The sequence below is a fragment of the Salmo salar genome, chromosome ssa05 (assembly GCF_905237065.1).
Source record: "Salmo salar chromosome ssa05, Ssal_v3.1, whole genome shotgun sequence".
Taxonomy (NCBI): Eukaryota; Metazoa; Chordata; class Actinopteri; order Salmoniformes; family Salmonidae; genus Salmo; species Salmo salar.
The window spans coordinates 8,173,312-8,192,717 of record NC_059446.1 but is presented as its reverse complement, the minus strand read 5'-3'; the positions used below and the strand labels follow the sequence as shown (position 1 = coordinate 8,192,717).

The 19,406-nt window shown below is 43.4% G+C and overlaps 1 protein-coding gene and 1 pseudogene across 8 annotated transcripts in view; both read right to left on the bottom strand.

The window, feature by feature from the left end:
* The window catches only part of LOC123743233 (basic proline-rich protein-like), a 603,964-nt pseudogene that overhangs the window by 294,241 nt on the left and 290,317 nt on the right, over positions 1-19,406 (bottom strand).
* The window catches only part of tnip1 (TNFAIP3 interacting protein 1), a 43,343-nt gene that overhangs the window by 4,296 nt on the left and 19,641 nt on the right, over positions 1-19,406 (bottom strand). For 3 of the 8 annotated variants that reach the window (XM_014198561.2, XM_014198560.2, XM_014198557.2), the window contains 11 exons: positions 17,542-17,636; positions 16,942-17,089; positions 13,830-13,931; positions 13,517-13,582; positions 12,180-12,311; positions 7,701-7,829; positions 7,464-7,607; positions 6,125-6,250; positions 5,808-5,891; positions 5,064-5,282; positions 4,656-4,746 (listed from right to left, as the gene is read on the bottom strand). In XM_014198561.2, coding sequence (XP_014054036.2) covers positions 4,656-4,746; positions 5,064-5,282; positions 5,808-5,891; positions 6,125-6,250; positions 7,464-7,607; positions 7,701-7,829; positions 12,180-12,311; positions 13,517-13,582; positions 13,830-13,931; positions 16,942-17,089; positions 17,542-17,636 — 1,336 coding nt within the window. The remainder of the gene's footprint in view (positions 1-4,655; positions 4,747-5,063; positions 5,283-5,807; positions 5,892-6,124; positions 6,251-7,463; positions 7,608-7,700; positions 7,830-12,179; positions 12,312-13,516; positions 13,583-13,829; positions 13,932-16,941; positions 17,090-17,541; positions 17,637-19,406) is intronic. The other 5 variants (XM_014198559.2, XM_014198558.2, XM_014198564.2 and 2 more) reach the window with 5 other exon arrangements.

The window sequence follows — 19,406 nt, the reverse complement described above, 5'->3', positions numbered from 1 at the left end:
TAGAAAGGATGGCACCTTAGCGGGCACACAAATTAAAGGTTCTGAAGTATTTATTGTCCGAGTTTTGGTTGCACACGTAAATTATCTTGATAAGTATTGTACTGAAAAACCCAATGTAAAATAATGAGTCTGAGGTACAGGGAAAGAAAAGGGAAATAAACATTCACTTAATGGGGTGGAATGACCTCTGACCTCTGTTCTGACTTTCTGGTGAGGACTGATTACCCTCGCTAGAGACATTGGGTGAGATTTAAATGTAATATGTAAACAGTGATAAATTATAAACTTCTTCCAAATCATCATAAATAGTCCTGTGTGTGATTCGGACCATGACAGCGCTGCCCCTGAATGACAGGAATCTGTCTCTAGTCTATTTTACTATTTCCTTATGGGATACAATTATTTTCTTATGGAGTTATCAAGGAGTTATAATTCTAATTCGTAATTTTTAAAAATGTAACTGGTAGTGTTGTTTTTTGGGACGCATGAATCACTCTGGGAGTCATGTGTCCAAAGGGGTAATTACCAGTCCCCTGGGGCCCTTTGGTAAATATGCAAATGGTTTTTGTTCACAGGCCTGCCTATAAAAATAATAAATATATGTTGGTAATGGTTGACAGTCACTCCAAATGGATTGAAGTTTTCCCCACCTCGAGTGACATACGAAGAAGCGTATCGAGTGATATATGAAGAAGTGTAGAGTGATTATATAAAGAAATGTATAGCGATATATGAAGTGTATTGCAGCCGTTTTGTTTTTTTGTCTTGCTTCAATACAAATCTCACCAAATTTGGCCTGCTGTATAGTCGGGATTTCTCCCTAAGTATTAGTCCTCTGACTCTCTGACCCGGTCAGTCTGCGGTGAGGTCATCAATATGATTAGGGGGTATAAGCCAATTTGCAAAAATGGTTTCAACACTGTGTTGTTATTCTCTTTGACATTTGTCTTAGAAGTTTGTATTAACAATATTAGTAATAGTTTGTCTGGATTTCCTGAATCAGAAATGCCCTAAACTAAACGGTTGTTCTGGTTGGTCCTCGCTCTCGAGCTTATGGCGAAGGTGACCACAGATGGTATCTAGATGCATGGAAGGGATAATTTGACCAAGAACAGTTTGAGCCTCACCCCCTCTAACTGGCTGAAGTAATGGCGTTCACTATGGCCCTTCACCATTTCTATCGTGAGACCTGAGTCCAAGCCAGCAACCTGTACACAGCATCCAGTTGAAGCCATCAACTGCCTTTTTTCTCAGTAGTGCAACATGAGTCCACACGGAGTGAGCATGGAGAGAGATCCCATCCAAAAACTTCTCTCACGCTGCTGGTGTACTGCTAGGAAAATGGACAAGGACCGTAAAAGATGGTGGTGGCTCAGGTGAGAGATTCGTCTGCTTGGGAAAATCAGATTATTCCCCAGATATTGAAATAAAATCTGCACAATATCAAGGGCCATCCACTTTGAACATGTTAGACATGTGTGCCATTGGGAGGACTAACTGTAAAGCTTTCTGAATAACAAAATTAAGAAACGCCAGAAGATTAAGTGCCGTGAAGGAGGGGGGGGATGTTCAACCGTGCCCTAATTGATTTAGGCTTACCCAAAATTGTTTATTTGGGGTATCAGGTTGATTGTGGAGGTCTGCACACTACAGAATTTATAGTAAATTTAGACTAAGAACGCATTGAGATACCAATCTGTCATTACCACAAATGGGGGCCGTGATGAGAAAAGTGAATGCTAGAAATATAATATGAATATACTTTATGTCAATGTACATTCTGCCAGTATCTGTGTGTGCTGAAATTAAAGTGATAGAACCAACGTGAACCACTAAGGACAGTCATTCTAAATTTGGGTTGATTCATTTATCAATAGTTCTAATTATGATTTGGAAAGGTGAGGCTTCTAGAGACAGAGAGATGCCCCTAAACATGTGAGGAGAGACATTAGATTGTAGCTTGGGCTAACCTTGCACCAATCTCATTCTGATCAAGGTTGGTGTGAAACTGTTATAACATGTGTTCTCTCTCTTCCCTGTGAAAGTCAACATGGTTTCTAGGTCGTGTGGAACATGCGAGTGATCATTGTTCCAGATGAGGGATTGTTGGAAACTGACATTTTTTGTAACTGAATAATTGACTTGAGCAAGTTTTTAGTATGTGTTTATAACTATATAAGTGGAGCAATTCATGTGTTATGGGTCAGATGGAATGATTTATGTGCAAATGGAGGCCGGAGGCAAAGTACAAAATGGGGCCCGTCTCTGAGATAGAATGTTTCTATAAGGGTGAGATAAGTCCCGAGCCAAAGGGACCAACGCAGCCCAGGAGTAGTGGCCCAGAAGATGGTAATTGTAAGAGTCCTGAGCCAAAGGGACCAACGCAGCCCAGGAGTAGTGGCCCAGAAGTTAAGATGGTGAACTTTACTATAGCATTGATAAGAAAAAATGCCTTTTAAAACTACGACCAACTATGTACTATGAATCTTAGGGTGGGTTGCAACAACATGGTTTAAATTAATCTAGGATTAAAACTAATCTAGGTTTTGTAAATCTAGGTTTGTAATTAATCAGAGATATGTTGGACCACTTCATTTTAAATCTGGATCAGTAAAACTTTGATTAGTGACATGTAACATCAATGAGGTATTTTGTGAGTTGAAACGAAATAGCTAGCCTATTTGACAAATGAGCCTAACAAAGTTGTTGTTCCTTGATAAAATAACAATGTAACGTTAGAACTACTGTAACTCCATCGTGAAAGCTTCTCATGGGTTGGCTGATTTGAAATAAAATCCGTTATTTGCCAGTACTAGACAGATAACGAATTCGCTAGCTAATGTTAGCTACTGGAGCTAGCTAGTTTATAAACCCAGCTAGCTAGCATAAAATATGATTTATTATTATCGTCATTACTTAACATTATTTTGCCATTTATTATTTGTCCGCTAACCACATGACCATGGCACGCCAAAGAAGTTCACATTTCTCCGCTTGTGAAAAAAAAACTATTGTCGAAGCTGATGGAGGAATTTAGTAACATAACGTTACTGGAGGATAAAAGACAGACAACACGACTGTCAAAAAGGACACCTGGACCATTTTATGCGACAGATTTAATGGATCGACACGGATTAAAGAGAAGAGGGACCCAAATCGGATGAAAGCATGCTGGAAAAAAACTTTTTGGCAAAAGCCAAATTATAAACATAGTTTAAATGCGGCAGAAGAGAGACGGGCGCTATTTCAGACCGGAGGGAAATTGATCCCATCACCCAGAATATATGTGAGATGATTCCCCAGCAGTTTGCCCCTCTCCATAACCCCTATGATGACGACGGACAACTCAATCCACCAATATTTAGTAAACACAAATAAAAAGGTAAATATCGATGCCTATAATGCACGTTAACACTAACTTTAATGCTACCGTTATCAGGCCCGTTACAGCATGTTGCATAACATCATCATTCGTACCAAGGCTGGGCATATCATAAGCCCCAATTCAATTGTTACACAAAATGGGCACGTAAATAGCTTACTAATAATGAGTTTATCATAAAACTCAACAGGATTCAACCTGTCTCTAATTATTCTCTGAAGAACTGTTGTTTTGGTCTCTCCACAGTAGATATGCTGCCATTTTAAAAATCAGTTAAACCACATTAAGTGGCAGTTTAGAATTACATCTCCAATCTAAATGTATTATTTTGTTTTTGATTAATTGAGCAACAGGTTTAAAATTAATCTAGGTTTAAAGTGAAAACTAAAGTTAGATTAGAGGAAGGATTTAATTTAACTAGGATTCATTTAAAACTAGGTTCAAAATTTGATGCAACAAGATTAATATATAAACCTTGATTTGAGAGTTAATCCATGTTGATGCAACCCACCCTTAATGGATCAAATGCTTGCACTGTTGGGTTTATGGTGACAGCTATGAAAACCCCGTTCCAAACAATGAAGATATGAAGGCTCTGTTTAAGAGACTGCAAACTTCCTGGTATGAGGAGAGATAAGAGGTCTCTAGCTGACATCACTCACTCAGGCAGCTGCATCCAGGTCATTTGGTGTGTTTTTCCCTGGGTATGGAGTTGCATGTGCCCTAGACCAAATTCGTGACATCTCTAGACACGTAGAGAATATTGGCAATGCTACTGGAAATGCCCTGGAACAATACTTATGTCCCAGATCTTCTAATATAACTGATCTCACCAAATACACTGCCACTGTTGCTAAGAATAATTCCCCACAAACAGAGTGGAGGCTTGCAACTTGGTTGGAATCCCTGTTTGGAAGTCGGGGATCCCAAATTGCCAAAATGGGCTGCAGCTTGTGTTTTTTTGCTTAGTTTGCCTAATTGTGTTATTAACATGCTGTGTATGTGTGTGTATTTATGATATATTCACTCCCATTAATAGAAGTTGAACCTTTATGATGATAGTATTACCATACTAATTAGATTGTACAACCCAGAATGAAGGGTTTGAAGTGATGAAGTGTCTGGTTTTGTGTTGATTTCCCTTACTTTAATAGAAGTATAGAACCTTTTGATAGAAGCTATAATCTAAAAATGGCAATTTCCACGAATTTTGGAAATGTTACCAGAATTTTTCAACTCTTTTCCCCATTGGCCATAAGTTGTGTCGGCATACCCGTGTTCTCTGGAGGCGGTCTGGATCCGTCTCCTGCTCCGGGTCCCCTGGAGCCCCTGGGCTGGGGGAACGATTGCTGCCACGGGATTCCCTGATGGACCAAAGCAGAACAGAGAACACAATGTCAGTCAATCACATTTTATTCATATAGTCCTTTTTACATAAGTTATCACAAAGTGCTTTACAGTAACCCAGGCCTAAGCCTTCCAGAGAGCAAGTAGCCGCTTACTGGCAAGGGGGGAAAAGCTCCTCTGTCAGCAGCGATGTTCTAAGAGTAGAGGCTAGGGGTCCCATTTGGGATTAGGTTACCATATTCACTAGGAACCAAACGGACCGAAATGGGGAAGGACTACCTGAACTCGTCCAATAAGAAACACCTATTTTTGGCTGATATATTGTGATACGGACCCTTACCGTTGTGAGGGGTGTGAAGTCGCCACGTTCCGGTGGCGCTACGCTGCCGGCAGCAGCTGTTGCGTTGTTGGGTATCCTGGGGTGGATTGGCCAGCCGTCCAGCCCTCCTCCTGGAGCCACCTGCACAAAGGGACCACAGTAGGGAGGGCTCAGAGGGCCGTTCATGGTACCTGAGGAGGGGTCTGAGGTACGCCTCTCCTGCTGCTGCTGGCCCTACCAGGGAACACAGGGATACAGACCTCGGTAACCCCGGTCAGAGCACAGTAAGGCAGGGCAAGCAGGCAGGTAGAGGAAGCACAGCGCCCAGTCACTTGGATTTTATTCAACAGATCTAGTTGATCTATGTCTGGAAATACGGAGGGGTTGTTTTCAGCCAGGCAGAGGAATGTTGCACTAGTTTGAGATATAACTGCAGTAAAGCACAGCCCTAGTTGGTGCTCCTCAAACAGACTGGAAGGAAGTGAAGCACAGCACACAGCCATTTTTACTCATCTAATCAGGAGAAAATCCATCCTATTGCTGTCATTACTTCAAAAGAGGTCTAAGTGCTAGGTGAAACTAGACTGATAGGTTTACCACCACAGCCATGTGAAGACAAGCTCCATCTGTCTGTTGGACTGAGGGGTTAGCCTATAATACCTGTGCTAATTGACTAGGTTCACCACAGCCATTTGAAGCCAAGCTAAACCTGTCTATAATGGGAGATGAGAAGGGACTGAGGCGTGGTGACTACAGTACCTGTTTATGATGCTGCATCTGTAGTCTCTCCAGCTTGCATCTCTCTGTTCTCTCTCTCTGACACTCGTTCTGGGCCTGGTGAAGCTGAGAGGAACAAACCAACTCAAATTTATGAACACACGTCAGGAAAACCAACACATGGAAGGTGGAGGAGATGAGAACCTCCCTCTTCAATGCAAAGTGCTGTGAAACAGTCTGTGTCCCAAGTGGCACCCTCTACCCTATACAGTGCACTACTTTTGACCAGGGCCCATAGCATTGTGCACTACATAGGGAATAGGGTGCCATTTAGGACACAGAAGAAAGCAGCTCCTAACCTGATTGGTGAGGTTGGTCATCTGACCCTGCAGCCTCTCCACCTGTCTCCTCAAGTCCTCCTTTTCCTCGTTCATTCGTTCCCTGTCACTCCGCTCTTTCCTGAAGTCCTCCTCAAAGATCTTCACCTGAGAGAGTAGATGCAGGATGATTACCTCGGATACTAAGTTGGTGAGTTCAACTTTTTTTTCCGGAAGACCTGGGACACCAGGTACGTGAAATCAAATACCATTTTTATTCTCACATGCGCAGAATACAACAGGTGTAGACCTTACCGTGAAATGCTTACATACAAGCCCTTAACTCTATTTCTTGAAGTGCATTGTTGGTTAAGAAAATTAACTAACAATAGTAATGTGCAGGGGTACAGGTTAGTTGAGGTCATTTGTACATGTAGGTAGCGATAAAGTGACTATGCATAGATAGTAAACACTGACTAGCAGCAGTGGGGGTGTCAATGTAAATTGTCCGGGTGGCCATTTGATTAATTGTTCAGCAGTCTTACAGCTTGGGTGTAGAAGCTGTTAACGAGCCTTTTGGAGCTAGACTTGGCGCTCTGGTACCGCTTGCCGTGCGGTAGCAGAGAGAATAGTCTATGGTTTGGGTGACTGGAGTCTGACAATATTTTGAGCCTTCCTAGTATTGAGATCCTGGATGTCAGGAAGCTTGGCCTCGGTGATGTACTGGGCCGTATGCACTACCCTCTGTAGCGCCTTACGGTCAGATGCCGAGCAGTTGCCATACCAGGCGGTGATGCAACCAGTCAGGATGCTCTTGATGGTGCAGCTGTAGAACTTTTTGAGGATCTGGGGACCAAATCTTTTCAATCTCCTGAGGGGGAAAAGGCGTTGTCGTGCCATCTTCACGACTGTCTTGGGGCTCCACTACAGCCCTGTCGATGTGAATGGGGGAGTGTTCGGTCCTCCTTTTGCTGTAGTCCACGATCAGCTCCTTGGTCTTGTTCACGTTGAGGGAGAGGTTGTTGTCCTGGCACCACACTGCCAGGTCTCTGACCTCCTCCCTATAGGCTGTCTCATCATTGTCGGTAATCAAGCCTACCACCGTTGCGTCGTCAGCAAACTTAATGATGGTGTTGGAGTCGTGCGTGGCCACACAGTCGTGAGGTGAACAGGGAATACAGCAGGGGACTAAGCACGTCATTTAGGCAAGTTACCGTCGCGTTCTTGGGCACAGAGACTATGGTGGTCTGCTTGAAACATGTTGGTATTACAGACTGTCAGGGACAGGTTGAAAATGTCAGTAAAGACACTTGCCATTTGGTCCACGAAATATAGCCAATCACTGAACTGGATCAATTAGCTCAGAAAGCGTCTGACTGACCTGTTCCATTAACACTGCTATCTGGGTGAGCAGCTCCTGCCGCCTCAAGTTACTAGGCCCGTCGCCATGGTTACCGCTGGCGCCCTGGACCGGTGGCTGCTGGGAGGAGGGGGGAGGGTGCAGGTTCAAGGCCTCCTCTAGAGCCTGATGGGTGGCAGGGGGAGACGGAGTAAGTTAGATAACACACACACACACAGTGGACACACACACACACACACACACACACACAGTACTGACCCGGTTGAGGCGCTGTATTTCCTTCTCCTGGTACTCTCTCTGTTTACTGAGGGGCAGCAGCTGATCCTGCAGGTAACGAACCTTCTGCTTCAACTCCGTGGTCTCAGAGTTCAGACACTCCTTCTCCCCCTGAAAACATTCATACAACAACATTGGCACAATCTGCTTCAACTCCACTGTTTCAGAGATCATTCACAATTTTAATCCAGACTGAAGGATGTGAAAGTCAGACGAGTAATGGTCCATGTGTCAGAGACTGTCAGGTTAAAGTTGACCTGACGGTAACCTAACGGTGACCTATCAATAACATGATGTCATAGGAAAACATCATCCTGGCATGTTTTTGAAAAAAGTCAAATGTCACAGTAGCTGACGTTTTTCTCAGTCAACGGGAAAAACTGTGTCAGAGGGTTGACGGTTTTCTCCTTTGTATTTCTCTAACTCACTCTCTTCCCTCCCTCCTTTCACCCCTTCGCCCCACTCTTCCCCCTCTTCTCCATTCCCTTCCTCAAACCTGTCTGTTGACCACCGCTCAACGTCAGCAAGACAAAAGGAGCTGATCGTGGACTACAGGAAACGGAGGGTCGAGCACGGCCCCATTCACATCAATGGGGCTGTAGTCGAGCGGGTCGAAAGTTTCAAGTTCCTCAGTGTCCACATTACTAAAGGACCCATCATGGTCCCAACACAACAGTTGTTAAGAGGGCACGACAACGCATCTTCCCCAGCAGGAGGCTGAAAAGATTTGGCATGGGGCCCTTAGATCCTCAAATGTTCTACAGCTGCACCACTGAGAGCATCTTGACTGGCTACATCACTGCTTGGTATGCCAACCGCTTGGCATCCAACCATAAGGAGTTAGAGGGTAGTGCGTGTGGCCCAGTTCGCTCTGCTATCGCACAGCAAGTGGTACCGGAGCACCAAGTCTGGGATCAAAAGGCTCCTGAACAGCTTCTATCCCCCAAGCCATAAGACTGCCGAACAGTTAGTCAAGTACCTACACTGACTATTTGCACACTCACTGGACTTTACCCACACATAATACACAACACCCACGCTGCTGCTAGTACTGTGTTTATTATCCATCCTGATTTTGCCTAGTCACTTTTACCCGTACCTACACCGCCTTCAGAAAGTATTCACACCCATTGACGTTTCCCACATTTTGTTGCATTACAGCCTGATTTTTAAAATGTATTACATTTAGATTTTGTCGTCACTGGCCTACACAATACCCCATAATGTCTAAGTGGAATTATGTTTTTAACAAATTAAATGAAATATGAAAAGCTGAAATGTATTCAACACATTTGTTATGAAAAGCATAAATAAGTTCAGGAGTATAAAATGTGCTTAAGTCACATAATAAGTTGCACGGATTCTGTGTGCAGTAATAGTATTTAAAATTTTTTACTGACTACCTCATCTCTGTACCCCACAAATACAGATAATTGCAAAGGTTTTCAGTCAAGCTGTGAATTTGAAACACAGATTCAACCACAAAGACCAGGAGGGTTTTCTAAATGTCTCGCTAAGAAGGGCACCTATTGGTACACAGTAACAAATAAAAAAGGAGACATTGAATATCCCTTTGAGCATGGTGAATTAATTACACTTTGGATGGTGTATCAATACACCCAGTCACTACAAAGATCTGAGTAAAAATAAAAAATAAATGCTTCCTGTTTGCAACAAGGTACTAAAGCTCACGCACGCACACACTTGGGGTAATTTTGAAATGTCCTTGTTTTTTTAAGAAAAGCACATTTTTTGCCCATTAAAATAACATCAAATTGATCAGAAATACAGTGTAGACATTGTTAATGTTGTAAATGACGATTGTAGCTGTAAACAGATTTCTTTATGGAATATCTACATAGGTTTACAGAGGACCATTGTCAGCAATGATCACTCCTGTGTTCCAATGGCACGTTGTGTTAGCTAATCCAAGTTTATCATTGTAAAAGGCTAATTGGTCATTAGAAAACATAATTGAAAAAGTGTTATCACAGCTGAAAACTGTTGTTCTGATTAAAGAAGCAATAAAACTGGCCTTCTGTAGACTAGTTGAGTATCTGGAGCATCAGCATTTGTGGGTTCGATTACAGGCTCAAAATGGCCAGAAACAAATAACTTTCTTCTAAAACTCATCAGTCTATTTGTGTTCTGAGAAATGAAGGCAATTCCATGTGAGAAATTACCAAGAAATTGAAGATATCGTACAATGCTGTGTACTACTCCCTTCACAGAACAGCGCAAACTGGCTCTAACCAGAATAGAAAGAGGAGTGTGAGGCCCCGGTGCACAACTGAGCAAGAGGACAAGTACATTAGAGTGTCTAGTTTGAGAAACAGATGCCTCACAAGTCCTCAACTGGCAGCTTCATTAAGTTGTACCCGCAAAACACCAGTCTCAACATCAACAGTGAAGAGGCGACTCTAGGCAGAGTTGCAAAGAAAAACTTTTGAACGGTAGTGTGTGTGCGTGCGCACACACACACACACACAGACATTCCAGAAAATGATGTCATGGCTTTAGAAGCTTCTGATAGGCTAATTGACATAATTTGAGTCAATTGAAGGTGTACCTGTGGATGTATTTCAAGGCCTACCTTCAAACTCAGTGCCTCTTTGCTTGACATCATGGGAAAATCAAAAATCAGCCAAGACATCAGAAATATATATTTTTTTTTAGACGTCTACAAGTCTGGTTCATCCTTGGGAGCAATTTCCGAACGCCTGAAGTTACCACACGTTCATCTGTACAAACAATAGTACGCAAGTATAAACACCATGGGACCATGCAGCCGTCATACCGCTCAGGAAGGAGACGCGTTCTGTCTCCTAGAGACGAACGTACTTTGGTGCGAAAAGTGCAAACCAATCCCAGAACAGCAAAGGACCTTGTGAAGATGCTGGAGGAAACAGGTACAAAAGTATCTATATCCACAGTAAAACGAAGGAAGAAGCCACTGCTCCAAAACCGCCATAAAAAAGTCAGACTACAGTTTGCAACTGCACATGGAGGCAAAGATCGTACTTTTTGGAGAAATGTCCTCTGGTCTGATGAAACAAAAATAGGACTGTTTGGCCATAATGACCATCGTTATGTTTGGAGGAAAAAGGGGGATGCTTGCAAGCCGAAGAACACCATCCCAACCGTGAAGCACGGGTGTGGCAGCATCATGTTGTGGGGGTGCTTTGCTGCAGGAGGGACTGGTGCACTTCACAAAATAGATGGCATCATGAGGAAAGAAAATGATGTGGATATATTGAAGCAACATCTCAAGACATCAGTCAGGAAGTTAAAGCTTGGTCGCAAATGGATCTTCCAAATGGACAACGACCCCAAGCATACTTCCAAAGTTGTGGCAAAATGGCTTAAGGACAACAAAGTCAAGGTATTAGAGTGGCCATCACAAAGTCCTGACCTCAATACCATAGAAAATTTGTGGGCAGAACTGAAAAATCGTGTGCGGGCAAGGAGGCCTACAAACTTGACTCAGTTACACCAGCTCTGTCAGGAGGAATGGGCCAAAATTCACCCAACTTATTGTGGGAAGCTTGTGGAAGGCTACCTGAAACGTTTGACCCAAGTTAAACAATTTAAAGGCAATGCTACCAAATAATAATTCCACTGGGAATGTGATGAAATAAATAAAAGCTGAAAGTCATTCTCTCTACTGTTATTCTGACATTTCATATTCTTAAAATAAAGTGGTGATCCTAACTGACCTATGACTTTTACTAGGATTAAATGTCAGGAATTGTGAAAAACTGAGTTTAAATATAAATATATATCTATACACACACACACACACGTGGAGGTCAATATATGTACACACACATGCGTGGAGGTGAGATATATTTTTGAAAGGAAGAAGCACTGGAGCTAGTCGTTTTACAAATGATGCTGACAGACCAGGGAGAGTGACTGCCACTTCTCATTGAAGCCATGAACTTCCCATGGTTCTGTAGGCATAGTTTTCAGAAAACAGAATCCCCATTATAGTGAATGGGAAAACAGCAATATTCAATATTCGTGGTCAATCTTGTGATCATCATTTATTTTTTTATATATAAAAAAAATAACTGCACACAGGGATAATTCAGTTACTACTGGCAGTCTAGCAATACCTCGCTCGGCCCTCAACTTGAGATAATCAATGAGAGTGGGGAGCACTGAGCTAGCCTACAACGTCACTTCCTGGACTAGCTTGATCTGTGCATGTTATGTCTACATACATCTAGGACTTCCTTGGCTTCAAATGCGCTATTGAGTCCATTCATATACAGTCATTGTAACAAACCGACATGTGAGAGATACTCAATGGATCATGTCTGAGTGGGCTGGAGCAGTTCTCCTCCAAGCATGTGTTCCCAGCAGTGAAGACCGCACACACACAGCAAAAATGGTGTTGGGTTTGTGTATGTCTGGAGGACATGGTTGGGTCTGTACTAGGTTTCTGTGGGTTCTCACCTGTACGTTCTCGATCTTGGACTTGGCGAGCAGCAGCTTCTTATCGTAATCCCGCTGCCTCTGTTCTCGCTCCGCCTCCAGCTCCTGCACGGCCTTCTGGGAGTCCGCCAGCCGCTGACGCAGGTCTGTGATCTGATATTTTTTTGTGGGGTGGGGGGGGGGTTCAAACTGTTTTAGAACAGGGAGTATTGGTTTCTTTTCAATGAGACAAACAGGTCATCATTTCATATAGAGATGATTGGAGTATCAGAGAAAGTAACACAGTGAACTGGGTTCGAGCAGGTCTATGCAGTTACACAGGGCTGTGTTAGAGTATAGACCCACAGACCCAGCCAAATGACGAAACTATATGTTGAGCGGTTTGGGGGTTAGACTCTAGGGTAATGTTCCCTCAACTTTTTTTGTTTGTCGTCACTGAGCAAATTTCAGGTCTACTAAGTGCAAACTTGAACGTTGTGAAGATTCTGTGCAACTTCCGGCGCGCGTTTACTGTGAACACTAAGGCTGTACCTGCTTTAAGTTAGTTATTACTAGTGTTGCATGGTATACTGGTACCACAGTAATATCACGGTACCAAAACGCCACGATACCAAACATTTTAGAATACCGTAGTACTGTTTCAGATGATACTACCAACTGTTTCAGCCTTACCCATCTAAAGAACCTGCTGGTGTCTGGTATAATATGTTATTAAAGTCAGTTTGGTTTAGAAATTCAGTTGATTTCAGCAACAACCTCTAGTCTCTTGTATGCGCCGGTCCAATAATAACCAATTCACTTTCATGCTCATATCACGCGTGACAGCTGTACTCAATTGAATTTACCACAGGTAGACTTCAAGTTGTAGAAACATCTCAAGGATGATCAATGGAAAAAAGATACACCTGAGCACAATTTCGAGTCTCATAGAAAAAAGGTCTGAAAACTTAAGGTTTCTGTTTTGTTTATACATTTGTCCCCCCAAAAAACAACCTGTTTTTGCTTTGTCATTATGGGATAGTGTGTGTAGATATTTTTATTTATTTTTATGAATAAATTAAAAAAAAGTCAAGGGGTCTGAAAATAGTAAACAAGACTGTACCTCGGGTTACTATGTGTAAACAGTGCATAGTAAACAAGACTGTACCTCGGGTTACTGTGTGTAAACAGTGCATAGTAAACAAGACTGTACCTCGGGTTACTATGTGTAAACAGTGCATAGTAAACAAGACTTTTCCATCAAGTTACTATGAGTGTTTTCAGATAATCTCTTCTGTATTATGTATTCTATACAAAGCTGTTTACTACGAGGTGGTGTGTGTGTGTGTGTGCGAGTGTTTTCCTGTGAGAGAACATACCTTCTGTTCAAACTGTGACTTCATAGAGTTCCACTGGACATCCCACTGCTTGTTTACATCCAGTACCTGTCATCATCATCATCATCATCATCACAACGGAAATATGACTGAAACCAATACGTCATTTATATACTTTTCACAGACTTCCCTATTTCCTATATAATGCACTACTATGTATGGACCCCGGTGAAAAGTAGTGCACTATAAAGAGAATAGGGTGTCATTTGATCTGCATGCATATTTTTTTTTTTCTCTCACAAAGACCTTTCCATGTGGAAAGAGGACAGCTGATGTAACTTTGAGAGGGACTCACATCTTTCCTCTGCTTCTCTAGAAGCTTGATCTTCTTCTCGTATGCCTCTGGGTCACAGGGCTTGGCCGGGGCTTTCTCCTTCTCTGTGGCATTCCCACTCTGCTGTAGGACAGGGATATAAAACATGACGATTCTTAAAAAGGAATAATTCACTCAAACTATATTTGGTTTGAGTCCCCTGTTGATAAAGTCCCAAAATGTTCGTTTTTTCTCATGTCAGCAATCACATTGTCAAGATACGGCCCTGTACATCACTGGGGCCAAGCTTCCTGCCATCCAGGACCTCTATACCAGGCGCTGCAGAGGAAGGCCCCAAAACAATTGGTCAAAACTCCAGCCGCCCCAGTCATAGACTGTTCTCTCTACTACCACACGGCAAGCGGTACCGGAGCGCCAAGTCTATGTCCAAGAGGCTTCTAAACAGCTTCTACCCCCAAGCCATAAGACTCCTGAATATCTAATCAAATGGCTACCCAGACTATTTGCTTTGCTATTTGCATATAGCCTCCACATTGACTCTGTACCGGTACCCCCTGTATATAGCCTCCACATTGACTCTGTACCGGTACCCCCTGTATATAGCCACCACATTGACTCTGTACCGGTACCCCCTGTATATAGTCTCCATATTGACTCTGTACCGTAATACCCTTGTATATAGCCTCCACATTGACTCTGTACCGTAACCCCTGTATATAGCCTCCACATTGACTCTGTACCGTAACACCCTGTATATAGCCTCGCTATTGTTATTTACTGCTGCTCTTTAATTATTTGTTATTATTATCTCTTACTTTTTGTTGTTGTTGGTATATTCTTAAAACTGCATTGTTGGTTAAGGGCTTGTCAGTAACCATTTCACTGTAAGGTCTACTACACCTGTTGTATTCAGCATTTCACTGTAAGGTCTACTACACCTGTTGTATTCAGCATTTCACTGTGAGGTCTACACCTGTTGTATTCAGCATTTCACTGTAAGGTCTACCTACACCTGTTGTATTCAGCATTTCACTGTAAGGTCTACCTACACCTGTTGTATTCAGTATTTCACTGTAAGGTCTACTACACCTGTTGAATTCAGCATTTCACTGTAAGGTCTACCTACACCTGTTGTATTCAGCATTTCACTGTAAGGTCTACTACACCTGTTGAATTCAGCATTTCACTGTGAGGTCTACTACACCTGTTGTATTCAGCATTTCACTGTGAGGTCTACTACACCTGTTGTATTCAGCATTTCACTGTGAGGTCTACTACACCTGTTGTATTCAGCATTTCACTGTAAGGTCTACTACACCTGTTGTATTCAGCATTTCACTGTGAGGTCTACTACACCTGTTGTATTCAGCATTTCACTGTAGGGTCTACTACACCTGTTGTATTCAGCATTTCACTGTAAGGTCTACCTACACCTGTTGTATTCAGCATTTCACTGTGAGGTCTACTACACCTGTTGTATTCAGCATTTCACTGTGAGGTCTACTACACCTGTTGTATTCAGCATTTCACTGTGAGGTCTACTACACCTGTTGTATTCAGCATTTCACTGTGAGGTCTACTACACCTGTTGTATTCAGCATTTCACTGTGAGGTCTACTACACCTGTTGTATTCAGCATTTCACTGTGAGATCTACTACACCTGTTGTATTCAGCATTTCACTGTGAGGTCTACTACACCTGTTGTATTCAGCATTTCACTGTAAGGTCTACCTACACCTGTTGTATTCAGCATTTCACTGTGAGGTCTACTACACCTGTTGTATTCAGCATTTCACTGTGAGGTCTACTACACCTGTTGTATTCAGCATTTCACTGTGAGGTCTACTACACCTGTTGTATTCAGCATTTCACTGTGAGGTCTACTACACCTGTTGTATTCAGCATTTCACTGTGAGGTCTACTACACCTGTTGTATTCAGCATTTCACTGTGAGGTCTACTACACCTGTTGTATTCAGCATTTCACTGTGAGGTCTACTACACCTGTTGTATTCAGCATTTCACTGTAAGGTCTACTACACCTGTTGTATTCAGCATTTCACTGTAAGGTCTACCTACACCTGTTGTATTCAGCATTTCACTGTGAGGTCTACTACACCTGTTGTATTCAGCATTTCACTGTGAGGTCTACTACACCTGTTGTATTCAGCATTTCACTGTAAGGTCTACTACTGTTGCAGTCGGCGTATGTGACAAAGACAATTTGATATAAGACTTTCAAAATGCAAATGATCACTGGCCACATCATGATGATGCATTTTGCTATTTAAATACCATTCACAGAGCCCACTCTGTAACAGGACAGGGGCTATGAAACATCCTTCACAGAGCCCACTCTGTAACAGGACAGGGGCTATGAAACATCATTCACAGAGCCCACTCTGTAACAGGACAGGGGCTATGAAACATCATTCACAGAGCCCACTCTGTAACAGGACAGGGGCTATGAAACATCATTCACAGAGCCCACTCTGTAACAGGACAGGGGCTATGAAACATCATTCACAGAGCCCACTCTGTAACAGGACAGGGGCTATGAAACATCATTCACAGAGCCCACTCTGTAACAGGACAGGGGCTATGAAACATCATTCACAGAGCCCACTCTGTAACAGGACAGGGGCTATGAAACATTGCTCTTAAATTCCCTGCACTACAGATCACCATTTATACAAGTCGTGAATAAAAAAATTAATATATTTATATTACAAGAAAGACCTGGGAAGTCGCTCACAGACATTCTACACGGGCCAATGTGACAATATGAGAAATATCACACATCAGCAGTAGTACTTGGAAGTACTACAATGTGATATGAAAATGGGGAAGTCAGTCACATCCTCCTACTGTACAGTACGTGAGGATGAGACAAACATGCTAACTGTTCCACTACTGTGATGCCTGGCAATGGTCTGACTCATACTGACAACACCCAATATGGAAACAAGAGTATTTAAATCTACAGTATTTACTGTAACAGCACACATCCTTAAATGATGCTGTGGCTTCCTAGACATCTATGCTGATCATTTCCCCCTTTCTCTCTCCCAGCTTTTAATCCTCTGAACCAGACAGGTGCCCTTCCATCCATTCTGCCACAGGATTTCCATACCTTCTGTGGTGTGCTGACCTCCATCTTGGATCTAACGCTGGCAGTTTCCTCTTTCACCACATCTTCTTTGGCTTCTGGCTGCCCCTCGCTCTCTGCTGTGGTCTCTCCTCCTCCCGTTACCAGCTCTTTTAGCTTCAGGTTCTCCTGTCTGCAGTGACCAGAGAGTGAAAGCAGGGTTAGTGTTACTGGGCAGTTACAGTAATATCTAGAATATCTATCCCAGTGTTTAGTAGAGTAGCTTAGCAGAGCCCTAGGATATCCTCTGGAAAGACCCCACTGAGGTAGGGAGAATATTAGGGCAATTCCTGAATCATCTAAGATGATAAACTTTGACCAACTGTCACTTCACTTCACTTGAAGCTCTGTAGTCGCTGGGCAGAGAATCATCGTTAAAAAGAAAAGCGAAAGTTCACTCACTGTTTACTGAATACCAAGTGTTTATAGCATTTATTTAAACTCAAACAAAGCCCTAAACTTCACGTGGGAGCAGAAAACAGTAAAGTCAATATTCAGTTTAAATTCACAATAATAAACTCAAACGCCTCCTCTCCCCTGGGGAGCTGGAAGTCCAACTGAATCCAGAGAAAATACAAAACTCACCTCAGTAGTTCCAAGTCTCCGTTTCTGTACTGAAGGTCCTCCTCCATCTTCTTTCTCAGCTCGTTGTTCTCTTGTCTGAGCTGCTCACAAAGAGTCTAGACAAACAGAGGGACAAGCATTAGTAAGACAGCACTCTCCGACTGTACCAAGACACACACCATTCCCCTGACCAAGGCAGTCCTGTTCGGTTCCTCCTCTTCCTTCCCCATCAGATTATATCACATCCACCATCATCATCGTGGGCACATCGATGGTGAGAGACTTTGGCATCCTTCCTGCCCACTGTTCTAGCCAACTACTCTAATATTGGCACCATAGTCACTCACTCTCTGCCCCGATGTCGTGCTATAGAAGGGGTTCAGGAACGTTACAGCCCCGATGTCGTGCTATAGAAGGGGTTCAGGAACGTTACAGCCCCGATGTCGTGCTATAGAAGGGGTTCAGGAACATTACAGCCCCGATGTCGTGCTATAGAAGGGGTTCGGGAACATTACAGCCCCGATGTCGTGCTATAGAAGGGGTTCGGGAACGTTACAGCCCCGATGTCGTGCTATAGAAGGGGTTCGGGAACGTTACAGTCCCGATGTCGTGCTATAGAAGGGGTTCGGGAACGTTACAGCCCCGATGTCATGCTATAGAAGGGGTTCGGAACGTTACAGCCCCGATGTCGTGCTATAGAAGGGGTTCAGGAACGTTACAGCCCCGATGTCGTGCTATAGAAGGGGTTCAGGAACGTTACAGCCACCTCGCTGCCCTAAACAAGTTCATGAAGAAACTATGCAAAGACAGGAATTTCTCATTTGTGACAATTTTTACTTGCTGTGGGAGCAACCAACACCTCTTCAAAAGAGAGGGGATTCGCCCTAACCGCAGGGGTTCAAGGATTCGCCCTAACCGTAGGGGTTCAAGGATTCGCCCTAACCGCAGGGGTTCAAGGATTCGCCCTAACCGCAGGGGTTCAAGGATTCGCCCTAACCGCAGGGGTTCAAGGATTACCTCAAACATAGCGAACTGCTTAAGAGACTGGCGGTCTGCGTTTGGTAGCACTCCAGTCCTCCCTGTCATAATAAGCAGCAGAGGACATGGAAATCATATTACAGTGCCTTTTGAAAGTAAGACCCCTTGACCGTTTCCACTTTGTGCATGGTGGTGGCAGCATCGTCCTGTGGGGATGTTTTTCAGGGGGAGGGACAGGCAGACTAAAGCTTGGCACACCTATATTTGAGAAGTTTCTCCCATTCTTCTCTGCAGATCCTCAAGCTCTGCCATGTTGGATGGGGAGCGTCGCTGCACAGCAATTTTCAGGTCTCTCCAGAGATGTTAGATTGGGTTCAAGTCCGGGGTATGGATGGTCCACTCATGGACATTCAGAGACTTGTCCCAAAGCCACTCCTGCATTGTCTTGGCTGTGTGCTTAGGGTCGTTGTCCTTCGCCCCAGTCTGAGCTCTGGAGCAGGTTTTCATCAAGCATCTCTCTGTACTTTGCTCCGTTCATCTTTCCCTCGATCCTGACTAGTCTCCCAGTCCCTGCTGCTGAAAAACATCCCCACAGAAGGATGCTGCCACCACCATGCTTCACCGTAGGGATGGTGCCAGGTTTCCTCCAGATGTGATGCTTGGCATTCTGGCCAAAGAGTTCAATCTTGGTTTCATCAGACCAGATACTTTTGTTTCTCATGGTCTGAGAGTCATAGTCTGTCCATGATAAGGCATTACTGATTTCTAGTCATCTAACTCAACCAGACAGGTCCTACAGGACACCTACAGTACTGCCCAGTTGTGTGGTCATGTGCAGTAAAGAAGGACATAGGAAAATTGCAGTTGTTCCAGAACAGATTAGCACGTATTGCACTTAGATGTAAATG